The sequence below is a fragment of the Aotus nancymaae genome, unplaced genomic scaffold (assembly GCF_030222135.1).
Source record: "Aotus nancymaae isolate 86718 unplaced genomic scaffold, 86718_ANA_hifiasm-v0.15.2.pri h1tg000072l, whole genome shotgun sequence".
NCBI classification, from domain to species: domain Eukaryota; kingdom Metazoa; phylum Chordata; class Mammalia; order Primates; family Aotidae; genus Aotus; species Aotus nancymaae.
The window spans coordinates 13,403,582-13,418,223 of NW_026988487.1; the positions used below are offsets into that span (position 1 = coordinate 13,403,582).

The 14,642-nt window shown below is 51.8% G+C and overlaps 1 protein-coding gene across 1 annotated transcript in view; it reads right to left on the reverse strand.

The window, feature by feature from the left end:
- NOS2 (nitric oxide synthase 2) overlaps window positions 1-14,642 on the reverse strand; it is a 44,438-nt gene that overhangs the window by 22,875 nt on the left and 6,921 nt on the right. The window contains exons 3-9 of the mRNA XM_012449400.3: window positions 9,590-9,674; window positions 8,807-8,929; window positions 7,691-7,839; window positions 2,742-2,904; window positions 1,864-1,955; window positions 904-1,045; window positions 635-774 (exon numbers count right to left, since the gene is read on the reverse strand). Coding sequence (XP_012304823.2) covers window positions 635-774; window positions 904-1,045; window positions 1,864-1,955; window positions 2,742-2,904; window positions 7,691-7,839; window positions 8,807-8,929; window positions 9,590-9,674 — 894 coding nt within the window. The remainder of the gene's footprint in view (window positions 1-634; window positions 775-903; window positions 1,046-1,863; window positions 1,956-2,741; window positions 2,905-7,690; window positions 7,840-8,806; window positions 8,930-9,589; window positions 9,675-14,642) is intronic.

The following is a 14,642-nucleotide window of genomic DNA, read 5'->3' on the forward strand; positions in this document are numbered from 1 at the left end:
CCGCTAAGAGCATTCACAGGAGGGCAGAAGAGGCCTGGGCTGCTCCTTTCAAGAATCTCACTGCATTCCTCTCCTGCAGCCACTGCTTCCCAAGCTCCTGGGGCCCCAACTGCCTTCGCCTCTGCTTCTCCCCAGAAGCAACACGTCCGCCTAAGCCTGAGGTCCAAGATGCCCATGCAGAATTGCTACAGAATTTGACAGTGACAAAGGAGTCCTTAAAAGCCAGCCCCCTGAGTGATGCCCAGTGCTGGCTGGGCTTTAAGGGAGGTACAGGGAGGGGGGAGGGGGGAGGGGGCTGGGGGCTGGGGGCTGGAGCCTCACTTAGGGTCAGAGAAGGGCTGTGTGTGGACTTGTCCCCACCCCAGCACCCTCAGCCCCTGTCCCCAGCACCATCACCCCTGCCTCCAGCACCCTCATCCCCGCCCCAGCACCCTTACCCCTGCCCCAGCACCCTCACCCCCGCCCCCAGCACCCTCACCCCCGCCCCCAGCACCCTCAGCCCCCACCCCCAGTACCCTCACCCCTGCCCCCAGCACCCTCACCCCTGCCCCAGCACCCTCACTCCCGCCCCCAGCACCCTCACCCCCACCCCCAGCACCCTCACCCCTGCCCCCAGCACCCTCAGCCTTCTTACTTGGGATGTTCCATGGCCACCTCAAGCACAAGGTCAGGCGGGATTTCGAAGAGCTCAGGGTCGCGGCCGTCGGCCTGCAGGACCAGGGGCACCACATCGAAGCGGCCGTACTTGGGCTTCCAGCCCAGGTCGATGCACAGCTGGGGAACAAGACAGGCCCCGTGGGTCTGCAAGCCTGGGCACCGTGTCTCCTCTGGGCTCCACTCTGTCACTCGCTCACCACGGGGCTCCCTGCCCCAAGGGCTGGGGGCTGAGGCTGGGCCGGGTACCTGAGTGAATTCCACGTTGGCAGGGTCCCCTCTGATGCTGCCATCGGGCATCTGGTAGCCGGCGTAGCGGATGAGCTGAGCGTTCCACACCCGGAAGTCGTGCTTGCCATCGCTCCGCTGGGGGAACACGGTGATGGCCGACCTTCCAGGGACAGGAACAGTGCTGTTTACCACTTGGCCCTGGAGGGGGCCCGATCATCCTGCACTGGCCCTACCTCCCCCTCCACCATACCTGCTCTGCAGCCCCTGATCCCGAGCTGACTGAGCTGGCCTCCCGACACGCCCTCTCCTCCTGCCCTCCCTTGAGCGTCAGGGCCCAACCCCTCAAGGGGACCTTCCCATCTGCCAGGCAGGGTTAGCCACCCTCCCGCAATCTTTCGCTTGCTGCATGTCTCCCTCCTTGCAGTCGAGTTAGCTGGATGCTTGTCTAGTGCAGGTCATAGGTTCATGGGAGCTGGAACAGCATCTTAGGGTCCTAGGCACTCTGCCTCCTACCCCCCATGCCCCCTCTTCCCCCTACTTCCCCAGTCCTGTGTTGGGTTGTATTAGGTGGGCATTGAGTGTTTGCTGAACAAAAAGATTAATGAATGACCGAATGGGCTGTTCAGTCCTATTAGCTTTGACCTCTTTGGTTGGGAGAGGAAGGTAACCTCCTATTCCTTCTAAAAATGGGGAGCCCCAACCCTGAATAGTGAAGCAGTTACTTCTCAAAGATCCTCCATCCCCTCCAAACGGCTCCAGGTCAGAAGGAAACCAAGGACATGGGCTGCGGATGGGAGCTGAGCTCACAGGGGCTGGGCTCACTACTGGAGGTCCCTGAAGAAGCCAGAGTCTTTCTCTTGTTCCTTTCTTCCTGGTTTCTCCCTGAGCTGGAGATGCCTCCCCTAGACCCAGCCATCTTTTGGCTGAGATTCTCAAGCACGGCGAGCCCCTCCACAGCCCTGGGAAAGGTGCACCAACCTGATGTTGCCGTTGTTGGTGGAGTAACGCAGGTGTCTACAGATGTGTTCAAACATCTCCCGGGCGGTGGAACAGCTGCGGGCGTCGAAGACCTGCAACAGCCCACCCAGACCATGCCCATCAAAGACGGGGCAGACAGAGGCTTTGAGGCTGATCAGAAGCCACTGGGAACCAGTGGAGCAGCCGAAACAGCACCCAAACACTCAACACCACGCACGAGACTGCATGCTCCCGTCCGCGCCACCACTCTCATCTCACGGCTGCCCTCTGGGGGGGCACAGGCAACCCCACTCAGAAGACCCCAGCAAAGCCAGAATTCCAAGGAAACCTGACTTGAAAACACCATGAATCAGGATTCCCATAGCCCCAGCCTAGGTCCTTTGCCACAGCAGCACGTATTACACAGCCAGAGTTGGTTTCACTGGCAGTTCTAATCAATTTCTCTGTGCAAGTGCTTTTGATATTATCCTGCAACAAATGATTCCCCAACAAAAGGATGGCCTAGGAGGGTAGGCTAAATAAATGTTCTCTTGGAGCCAAGAGTTCAAACATCCGAGGAAAACAACATCTCTTGCAGCACCACGGCCTCAAGAGTAACAAAAACAAGGTGGTGGTTTAATTTGTTGATGGCATTTAGTCTCCCGAATTTAACACAACAGAGAACGGGCAGCTAGAAACCCTGGTGCTGAAACAGGATTCAAGGCTTCTAGAGGAGGACCCTAGGGCCCCCATTGCAACATTCAGGAAGGTGAGGGAGGACCTGGGGCCGTGGCTTTGGTCCTGGGAGGCCTGGGCACAGCTGTTTGTGGCTGCTCCAAGCCATCTGCTCAGGCCTGGCCGCCTCCAGCTCTCTCCCGCTTGGGTCTCAGGAAGTTCACCTGCAGGTTGGACCACTGTATCCTCCCGATGCAACGCGGGGCATTGCGCCAGGCCTGCTTGGTGGCAAAGATGAGCTCATCTCCCGTCAGTTGGTAGGTTCCTGTTGTTTCTATCTCCTTTGTTACTGCTTCCACCCTGGCCAGATGTTCCTCTATTTTTGCCCTGGGGGACAGGAAGACAGCAGGAAGATCAACAATGAGATGGCCTTACATGGGGATTAATTCAATCCACAGAAGCAGGAACTGAAATAGGACATCAGAAGGGTAAAATGCCTCTCACCAGAGACAGCTCCCTCCAGGGCTGGCTTTGGGGACCCCACACCCAGCCTAGAAGTGCCCATGCTTCACGCTCTTTTCCCCATCTTGAAATTCTTCATCATCTTAAACTAAGGAGCCCACATTTTCATTTTTACACTGAGTCCTGCAAAGATTACTTAGCGGGTGCTGAGCCCACTTGAACACTGCTTCTTTTCAGGTGATTTTTTCCCTTAATCATTTTCATCTCAGTAAGGGGTGCAATCCTTTTCAGACACTTACAAGCCTTGGAGGAGAGTCCCATCCAGCCCTAGCAACATCCCGCCTCTCCATTGGTCAGGAGAGTGCCCTCCTGCCTTGCCATGGCTGAGAGATGATGAGCCAGTCCCTCCGAGGCAGCTCCGATGTACTTGGTACCCACGTGAGTCAGGCACTGGGTGAAGCAACTCACAGGCAGGGTCTCACTGAGTCTGGGAGGGAGGTATTTTTGCATCTTTTGCATCTTTTTTTTTTTTTTTTTTTTTTTTTTGAGACAGAGTGTCCCTCTGTCACCCAGGCTGGAGTGCAGTAGCACAATCTCAGCTCACTGCAACCTCTGCCTCCCAGGTTCAAGCAATTCTCCTGCCTCAGCCTCCTGAGTAGCTGGGACTACATGCATACACCATCATACCTGGCTAATTTTTTTTTGTATTTTTTATTAGAGATGGGGTTTCACTCTGTTGCCCAGGCTGGTCTCAAACTCCTGAGCTCAGGCAATCCACCCGCCTCAGCCTCCCAAAGTGCTGGGTTTATAGGCATGAGCCACTGCACCCGGCCTTGCATCTGTTTTATAGCAAAGAGTCTCAGGGGTCTAGGAGGTGAAGTACCAGGCCTGGGAATATAAGTACAGGAAAGAGCAAAGTCAGGATTCAGACCCAGGTCGCCCTGATGCCAAGCCCAGGTTCTTAACCGTCAGCAATGTGACCTTCCACCTTCCACCCTAGCGGGGACTGTAAGCCCAGGGATGCTGAGGGCCTGCCCACCCTTTCTCAGGAGCCTGGTCAGGCCGAGACTGGGACTTGGCTGTCGGAGCTCAGCCTGCAAGGTCCCAGGGCCTGCCCAGAAAGGAGCTGCACACGGTGTGGTCCAACATCAGAGTCTCTCTAAAACTGTGCTGTTCCTCAGCCTCAGAACTGCTCACTCAGTCACTCCAGCTGCAATTCTAAACTTGCTTCTTTCCTCCCCTCCTAGACTTCAAAAATATCCCAAAGGGAGGGACTCAGTCAGAAAGGCTTTGAAACACACACACACACACACACACACAACCCACAAACAACAACAACCTTGAGATTTCCAATCGGCGCCAAAGCCTTTTGAAACAGCAACAAAGCTATTTAAAGAATGAACTCCTGATTAAGGACGGTGGGTAACTCCGAACAAAATGGCCTTTCTGTGGATGAAGTGTCTCGACAACTTTTCCTTGATTAGAGAAAAAAAGCACAAAGACAAAACATTCGATGATATTTATCCCCAAGGACATCCCTGCTCTAAGGAGCTGCTGGGTGAGGCTGGAACCGCCCCACTACGGAGACCTCCCTCCCCAAACAAAGCTTCCAGCAATATTACCCCCTGCACCCGAGCATGAAAACAGTAATGGTCACCATAACACCCACGCCGCCAACACACATGGTGGTCAGCACGTGCATATGCAGGAAAGGATTATTTTTTACATTCACATCCAATTTCTTTAGAGTTCTAGATGTGACAACCATTTTCATATAGTTAGGTTTCTAAGGCATTAGAAATGCTATGTCTATGAGATCTGAAAAAAGGAGTGGCTTTCATCATCAGTGAACAGATTTCAATGTTACATTCAGCAAGTCACAATCTCTAAATATACTATGATTCTTCAGCTACAAAAGGCCACTGAACCCATTCCACTGGTCATGTCTTAGGCTGCTATAGTCCTTGTGAGGAGAGGCTGCCATTCCCTGTCCACAGCCCCAGGATCTCTTGGTCGGGGGGAGCAGGGGTTCGAGGTATGTACTTGTGACTTGGAGAAGTGCGACTTTCCTCTGTGAGAAGCAGATGGGTTCCAGCACCACCAAGCCTGGCTCTGTCACCCCCCCGGGCTTCTGAACACCTGCCTAATTGCCTTCCACACAACAGTAAGGCCTCCCAGGTCTGGAATAGAGTTGGGAACCTGCAAGGCCACACGCCAGGTACTAGAGCATTGACGGGAAAAGCAAGGGCTCAGGCGCCAGCTGCCTGGGTTCAAATCCCCGCTGTGGAGCTTCAGAGGGTGTGACTGTGAGCAAGGTACATCTCCTCTGTGGACTTGCCTTGTCTGTAAGATGAGGATAATAATAATACCAGTCTCACAGAGTTGTGGTGCACACGTGCTTTGTGCTAAATAAATACATAAATAACATAACTACTGTGGCCTGAAGAAACCCATCCAGGGAAATCCCTGGACCCCAAAAGGCTCATTAATTAACTGAGCTGAAGGGCCAAGGATGGTGAAGTTTGTAGTCACGAAGCAGGCAGCCCCTCACAGGGTGCTCAATCCAGGATGCACATAAGAATCGCCTGGGAGCTTTTGAAGAACACAAATGTCTGCCTCATCCTCACCTCTCCAGATTCCGCTCAAGGGACCCCGGCACCAGAATTTTGCAGGCTCTCCGGGTGAGTCTTCTGTGCAGCCAGGGTTGAGGACCACTGACCTGGAAGATCAGGGCCTCTTCTGAAGACTCAAGGTCTCTTCCAGCTCAGACATTCTAGGGTTGTAGAAAGCTGGAGGTGGGCCAGACACAGCGGCACACGCCTGAAATCCCAGCACTTTGGGAAGCTGAGGCGGGAGGATCACTTGAGCTTAGGAGTTTGAGACCAGCCTGAGCAACATAGTGAGACCCTGTCATGACTAAAAATTTTAAAAATTAGCTGGGCATTGTGGTGCACACCTGCGGTCCCAGCTCCTCAGGAAGCTGAGGTGAGAGGATCACTAGATCCAGGAGATCGAGGCTGCAGTGAGCAGAGATTGTGCCACTGCACTCCAGCCTGGGAGACAGAGCAAGACCCTGTCTCAAAAAAAAAGAAGAAAAGAATCCTGAGAAATGGTCTAGGTGTAAAAAAAAAAAAAAAAAAAAAAAAAAAAGAAAAGAAAAAAGGAGGTGGTACCACCAGAAGCCAGTTGTTCCGCCAGGGAGTCCCAGGTACACGTCTGTGGTCCACTTCATGCGATGTGATGCTGTGTGAGGCTCTGTCCCCAGAGCCACGCCCCCGCCCCCAGCCTAGAAAACAATCCATTTCCTTCAGACATTCTTTCTTACAATCTCTTTGTGCATTTTTATCTTAGTTTTAAAGGAGGCTGAATTACATAGCCATATATTTTATGTGGACAACACAGTGTTCTAAAAACATAATAATGACTAATACTTATGTCCTGCTTGCTAAGGCCAGGCATCGTTCCTAGCTCTTTCTATGCTTTAACTCCTTTCAGCTTTATAAACTCCTGCAAATCACCTGCCTCCTGCAAAGTGGGTCCATTCTCATCACCATGTTCAGGTAAGAAAATCAAGGCACAGAGAGACAAAGTAACTCGCCCAGGTTACTCAGCTCGTAAGAGGCACAGCTAGGATTTGAACCTGGGAAGACCACAATGCTGTACAACTTCTCTTTGAATGATTAAAATTGTATACGTTGGAAATAAAATTGGCAAATGACAATTAAAAATCTTTGTATTCAGTGTCTGACACAAGGCTGGGGCATACCCGGTGTTTGATGTGTGTCTGTCAACCGAATAACCGATCGACTGCAAAAAATGAAGGCTGTCTAGCATGGCCCTCAGGAAGCCTCACTGGGTAGCAAAAAAAGAGAACTCCAGGCATGTAGAGCCCCACCAGGGTCAGAGCAAAGAGCAATGGCCTGCTGTCTCCTAGTCAGGTGGCCTGGCTTCTAGCTGGAATGCGGTGACTTCGGCTAAGTCACCAGCTTCCGTGTTCACACCTGTATGAGCAGGGGCCTGACTAGGTGGTCTCGGAGATCCTTTCTGTTTCAAACATTTCATTTTTTTTTTTTTTTTTTTGAGATGGAGTCTCACACTGTTGCCAGGGCTGGAGTGCAGTGGCGCAATCTCAGCTCATTTGCAACCTCCGCCTCCCAGGTTCATGCAATTCTCCTGCCTCAGCCTCCCAAAGTGCTGGGATTACAGGTGTGAGCCACCGCACCCAGCCAACATTTCATAATTAAAGGGTCCATATTAATTCATAATCAAGGTCTCTGTGTGCCAGGACGCTGTTCTGGACTTACTAAATCCTCATAAAAATCCCGTGAGCCACCTTCTATGATTCTCCCCAGTTTATATGAGGTTGGTGCAAAAGTAGCTGCGGTTTTTGCCATTCATATGACGAGGACGTTGAGACACAGAGAGGGTAAATCGATTTCCCAAGGACTCCGCAGTGGTTAATGTGTGAGCCAGGATTCAAATTCAGTCACTTTTCACCAGTGTCACTGTACATAACTTTATCCCGCAATTATGAGAACCTGCTCCAGAGTCTTCTCCCCAAGAAAACTATGATTCTCGCCCTGCAAAACCAGTGACTTAACAGCGCAAATCTGGGAGGGAAAGGGATCTAGCTAGGATCAGAGGGCGATGGGTGGAGACAGGAGAGCAGGGGGAAGGGCCGAGGCAGCAGCCCTGCAGGAGGAAGACTTACTCTTTGAAGGAGCCGTAATATTGATTGACAAATTCGATAGCTTGAGGTAGAAGCTCATCTGGAGGGGTAGGCTTGTCCCTGGGTCCTCTGGTCAAACTTTTGGGAGTCATAATAGACCCCAGGCAAGATTTAGACCTGCAAGCCAAAATCTGGAAAGAGAGGGGCAGGTGGTGAGGGTGGGCCGTTCGGCCTCCTGCCACCCTCCTCTGGGGCCACCTCTCCTGGCCACCTGGCTCCTCTCTGGCTGCCCCAGCTCCCTGCACCTCCTCTCCACCCCTGTGGCACCTCCTCCTTGGAGTCCACCTGGATTTCTCCCACCTAGATCTCCTCTCATCCACTGGCTGAACCCCAGTGGGTGTGAGTCAGGTTTGTCCCCCTACTCTGGGTTCAGTCTCTTGCCCTGCTCCCCAGCCAGCCCCACATCCAGAGCAAAGTCAGTCCAATGTGGCTCCTATGGGAACCACATATTGGTATTTAGCCAAAACAAACTGAAATGAGACATAGGATGGGACACACACACACACACACATGGGAATGAAGTACACCTGAATGTTAACTGTGGTGGTTTTCGGGGCATGTGGGAAATCATTTTGCTTTCATGGTCTTGAAATTGTCAATCTTTCCCACTTTACAACCATAGAATGTATCCTGAAGTTAGAATAAAAACCTTAGATGAGAGAAAGAAGCCTTAAAAGACATTTAGTCCAACCTCTCACTGGATACTTGAACCCCTCTGCAATCTATCAAATTGCACTTAATTCCTTCCAGTGACAGGGAGCTCTCTACCTCCTGATGTAATACAGTCCAGCACTAAGCCGTTCTGATAGAAAATTCTCCCTGATGGTATCCTGAAATCTGTCTGACAAAGACAGGAATTTGTTTCTGCAATCATTAACTTGACCTTCTGGATTATCCATTATCTACTAGGGTGGTTAACAGGGAGTTGCATCCCTTACTTCCTACTGTCATCTGTGGGGAATGTCACTGTTCCCAGACCCCTTTGCCCAAGCAGATGATTGTTTGGTTTGCCCAGGGGGACACCTGTTTGATCCACAAAGCCCAGGCAGCTTCGCCAGCTTGGGACAAAGGTGCTTCTCCCTGAAGCCGCAGACTTACCCCTTTGGCCTTGTGGTGAAGTGTGTCTTGGAAAGTCATCCCGCTACCCCAGTTTTTGATCCTCACGTGCCGTGGGCAGGACGATGGGGTTGCATCCAGCTTGACCAGGGATTCTGGGGACTTCTATGAGGGGGGAAAAAAACAGGATTTTATCCCAGGTCTCTCCCAGACCCCAGGTCCTTCCTTGTCTTGGAGTGGGGGAGGATCTGTGGGTGGCCACAAAGGGCAGGGTGTCCCTCCACATCCCTCCTCTGTTCCCAGCCCCTGGGCCACCTGGGCCAGTGCCTGCTAAGAGCTCCAGGTGCCTGGGCCACTGGCCAGGCTCCTCTCCTCACCCACGGCCCTGCCAAATGCTTCTTCAGAGGAACTGCTGGAGGAGGTAAGTTAGAGGTGAGGAGGATGACTGTCAGAGCCAATACCACTGAGAACAGAAAGGCACCACTGCCTTCCTTCCCTGGAAGCATGTAAGGACATGCCACCCTCTCTCCCACTCCTGCCCATTTCTCTGCCCACCTCTAGAATGGGAAGGAACCCATGGGATAGAAGCTAGGTGCCAGTGCACCTTGAATGCCACCACTCCCAATCACCGGGGTTGTCCCAGTCTCCCAAAGTCCTTCCTCATTCCCACCTGTTCCCCACAACACCCCAGGTCTGGGACTCTCCACTCTCCATCCAGACCCTGGCTTCCTGCCCCCCTCCAGCCCAGCCTCCAACAGGCTTCTCTGTCTGCATCTGCCTGGGCCAGGGAGGAAGGGGCTTCCCATACTCCTGTGACTCACTGACCTTTCCTGTCCCCATGAAGGGCTGTGGGGACTCATTCTGCAGCTTGCTGAGGCTGTGACGCAGGGGGTCATCCTGTGCCACCGGACTGTGAAAGGAAACAGCTACCATGAGATGGGGTATCCAAGGGTGGAGGGGATCTTGGAGTTCTCTCTGCCAGTCCCCTCATTTGACAAATGGGGAAACTGAGTCCAGAGGGAGGGAGGGAGTTGTTCATGGTCGGTCTGACCAACTGCCCCCAGTCCCACCTTCCCTCTTTCTCTTCTCTTCTTCCTCTCACAGAGCCAAAAGGGCATGAGCAGAGCTGAGTCAAAGCTACTGGCCCAAACAGAGCCCATAGAGAATCCGGAAAATGCTCCTTCGCTCTCTGGAAAGCCAAGTACGAACGTGGCACAGGGGCTGGGCGAGCAGAGAACGGCTCCAGCAGCTCTGCCTCCCGGACTAGCAGCACTGTGCAGCAGCCTCTTGGTTTTGTTTGTTTATTATTTATTTTTTTCCTATTTTTTGAAAGAGTCTTACTCTGTCATCCAGACGGGAGCACAGTGGCATGATCACAGCTGTCTGCAACCTCCACCTCCCAGGTTCAAGCAAACCTCCCACCTCAGCCTCCTGAGTAGCTGGGACTCCAGGCGCACACCACCATGCCTGGCTAATTTCTGTATTTTTGGTAGAGATGGGGTTTCACCATGTTGCCCAGGCTGGCCTTGAACTCCTGGCCTCAGGTGGATCCTCCCACCTCAGCCTCCCAAGGGCTGGGATTACAAGCGGGAACCACCTCCCCCAGCCTCAGCCACTTGTTTTTCGTAATGTAAGCTTTTTAAATTTAAAACACTTGATTTATCTTGGTTTATTTACTTATTCTACACTTGTTTTATGGAAAATGTTAAGCATACAAAAGAAGAGATAATAGTCTAATAAACTTCCATGGGCCCTTCAGCCAGATTCAATCCAATTCAACAGTGATCAATTCATGGCCGATCTTGTTTCCACTACACCTGCCCTGCCCCCCATTATTTTAAAGCAAATCTAAGAGTCAAATCACCTTCACCAAGGTAAAAATAAGTATTGTAAAAATTAGCATTAAATTAAAAATGAGTTAAAAATTAAATTAGACATTACTTCATTTTTTAAATTAAACATTACTTAAAAATTCAGTATACTGAGGCCAGGTGTGGTGGCTCACGCCTGTAATCCCAGCACTTTGGGAGGCCGAGGCAGGCAGATCACAAGGTCAGGAGTTTGAGACTAGCCTGGCCAAGATGGTGAAACCCCGTCACTACTGAAAATACAAAATTTAGCTGGGTGTGGTGGCGGGCACCTGTAATCACAGCTACTTGGGAGGCTGAGGCAGGAGAATCGCTTGAACCTGGGAGGCAGAGGTTGCAGTGAGCCAAGATCATGCCACTGTACTCCAGCCTGGGTGACAGAGCAAGATTCCAACTCAAAAAAAAAAAAAAAAAAAAAAAAATCAGTACTCTGAAGCTGGTCAGAAACTGTTGGTTCTGGTTTGGAATTTCAGGTTCATTCTGGCAAATTGAATAGTCACTCACACATGCCTCCCGAGGAGAATGAAACGGTTTGAAAGTGTATTGTGTTCCGTGTTCTTGGTAGTATTTTCCGGGGTGTGCATGCTTGTGCATCAGAGGGAGAGAGGCTTAGAGACTATTGCAGGGGTCTCTCATTTTCTGCTTCATACATATCTGTGATGTTGAAATGGGATGAATGACCATGTATTGCTTTTATTATTGGAAAAAATGAGCACTATGAAAAATATTACCACTATAATTAATTATATACATTATATAGTAGCAGTAAGTGATTTATAACTATAAAGAGATACTGTCTTAAAAGAGGATGTAAGCATCAGAAAGCAACCTATATCTGAATCAAGGGATTCCACAACCCTGTAAAGGGCCTTCCATGTGACCAGTGATTGCCACCTGGCAAAGATCCTTTGCTTGGCCAAACTTTTCTCAGACTTCAGAATCTTCTGCTGAGCCCATCTGTGCATTTCCTTGTAAAAATGCAGTTTTAGCAAAAGAATTCCTGCTAAGTCAATTTAACGAGAGCCCTCCATCCTAGATAGCTGGTCACCCTCCCTATCTGATCAGAGTCCTCATCCTCCATCATCCCCCAGTTGATATCTGATCACTTTAGCCTGTCCCAAGCAAGAATCCTGTTAGATCAGTTGAGGCAGAGTCCCCCTGATGCCTGAAGTTTTTCTTGGCAATTTTTCATCCATAGACCCTGCCCCGGTACTTGGCTGTAAATTCCCACTTGTCCCTGCTGTCACTTCTCCACTGCAAGAACCCAATGTAGTAGGTCCCTGGACCTATGGAGATGGTCCTAAATAAAGTCTTCCATACTGTTCTTTAACAAGTATCATTGAGGCTGGGTGTGGTGGCTCACACCTGTAATCTGAGCACTTTGGGAGTCCGAGGCAGGCGGATCATGAGGTCAGAAGTTCAAGACCAGCCTGGCCAACATGGTGAAACCCTGTGTCTACTAAAAAATAGAAAATTAGCTGGATGTGGTGGTGCGCACCTGTAGTCCCAGCTACTCGGGAGGCTGAGGCAGAAGAATTGCTTTAACCCGGGAGGTGGAGGTTGCAGTGAGCCGAGATCGGGCCACTGTACTCCAACCTGGGTGACAGAGCGAGACTCCATCTCAAAAAAAACAAAAACAAAAACAAGTATCATTGAATAATTTTTTCTTTAACACACCCCTCTGGTCTAAACTGGTATGGTCTGCCAGAAAAAAAACAACAATATAAGGTAATCTGGACATTCAGAACAGGTAAGCCACGGCTGAGCAGTCATCAGGGGGCTGCTTCAATAGGAAGATGTTTGGGGGATGGGTCCCCAGAGAGGCAACTGACCCCCTTGCTCTTTGCCATTCCCCTCACCCCACCCTGCACCCGAGTTCTTGCTTCCTCTCACTTACTTCTGGAAGTAGGGTTGGACAATTTCAGAAGCTTCAGACCAGAAACATCTACAGTACTGTTTAGATTGAGAAGCAATGTCTTTGTACACTTAACACAATCATTTACCCCATCTATTACAAAGTATCATTTTTAAAAGTTGCCTAAAAATCCATGATGCAGATTGGCCATAGTTAGCCTGGTCCCATCGTCCATGGCTGGATGTTAGATTGTGTCTAGTTTTGCCCTCATATAAATAATGCCTTAAACTATACACATGGTCTGATGCTGGCCGTGTGTGTGTGTGTGTGTGTGTGTGTGTACAAGTACAAAAAAATGCCTCGGGGGAATGCTAGTAAACGTTAAGTGACTAGCATTAAGTGATAAGATCATGGGCAATTTAACTTTTCTTATACTTTTCCACATCTTCCAACTTTTTACTGTGACCATGAATTCCTTTCATAATTGGGCAATTCTTTAAATTTGAAAAATGAATACACAAAGCTTTGCCCAGTCCCCTCCCCCACCATTTCTTCTGGCTGGCTCCTGGGAGACTGGGTGACCAGATGCCAGGTGAGCACATTCAGGATCTGGACGTTTCTTTCCAAATTACCACCTTGTTTCCGACCCCACAAACGCTCACGCAATTTGACTAAACCCACAGCTGTGCCGGGTCCTGAGGACCCCCTTAAGGACCTGCCATCAAAGGGAGGGCTGGCAGCCGGGGCGCGGTGGCTCATGCCTGTCATCTCAGCACTTTGGGAGGCTGAGGTGGGCGGATCACTTGAGCCCAGGAGTTCAAGACCAGCCTGGGCAACATGGTGAAACCCTATCTCTACCAAAAAACAAGCAAACAAACCAACCCACAAAAATGCTGCCGGTGTGGTGACGCGCGCCTGTAGTCCCACCTACTCAGGAGGCTGAGGTGGGAGGATCACCTGAGCCCGGGAGGCGGAGGCTGCGGTGAGGCGAGATGGCGCCACTGTTCTCCAGCCTGGGCGACGGAGTGAGACCTTGTCAAAAAAGGGGTCGGGGGCGTGGGGAATGGAAAGACCCAGAACTTTCCACAAGTCCTTGGCCAGCCGAGGCAGTCGCCGGTCACAGCTGCAGACTGTGGCTTGCCTGGGCTGACCTGGGGGCCAGATTCCCCTGCAGTTCCCACGCCTCCCTGCCCGCCTACCTCGCCTTACATCAAGGGTGGTGGTGGGGACAGGTGGGGATGGGGTGGTGCCCTGGGAAATGGATCTCATTGGTGAAAGAAGAACCTCCTTGCTCCCTTAACTATATTTGATCCAAAAAGTGTAGCAACTTTCAACCCTAGTGCTGAAAACTTTCAAAAGCTCCCAAGTGCTGAAATGCGCAGCGCAACTCAACCCGCATAGATGCCTCTCATGGCACATGGGGGGCGGTCAGGGCTCCTAAACTGCGACCTCCACGCGTTCTAAACGAGGAAAACGTCTCAGTAAACCTTCAGGAACCCCACAGGGCGCGCATCCCCGCCCTCCGAGTTCTCCGAGAGAGGTTGGGAGCCACAACCGGGCTCGGAACCCACCGCTTCCCTCCCAGGGTGGACCCCAGGCCGCGAGGTACCTGGCTCGGCGCAGGCAGCAGGCCGGCTTCGGCCGGAGGATCCTGCGGAGCAGCCGGCACAGCCGGGGCCCGGCGGCCTCGCACGCCGCGCCCAGCCCCTCGCGCATGGCCCGGCTCCTCAGGCGCAGCTCCGCGGGCTCCCCGCGCCTCCCTGAGCCCGCGCTTTATAGCTCAGACACCCGCGGCCACCGCCCCGGGGCGGGGCGAGCCGAGGAGCAGCCGGGGCTCTTCACCCGCGCGATGTCCCGGGCCGGGCCGCCCCGCCTTCCCCACCTTTCCTGGTGATCCCAGGCCCCAAGCACCCAGGGGCGCGCGGCCGGCGTCCGCCGCAGAGTTCGGATGGCACAGGAAGGACCGTATCTGGGCTAAGAGCCCGGGGTGGTGTCGGGCCTCGGGTTTGTTTATTCCCCATAAAATCTCAATAAAGGTTATTATCATTACCCCACTGCGCCATGCTTTCTAGTTTACAGAGCAAATTTCCTTTCTGTCATTTCGTCCAATCCTTACTAAATACGGTCAAGAAGGCAGCTCTATGTTGTCATCTCC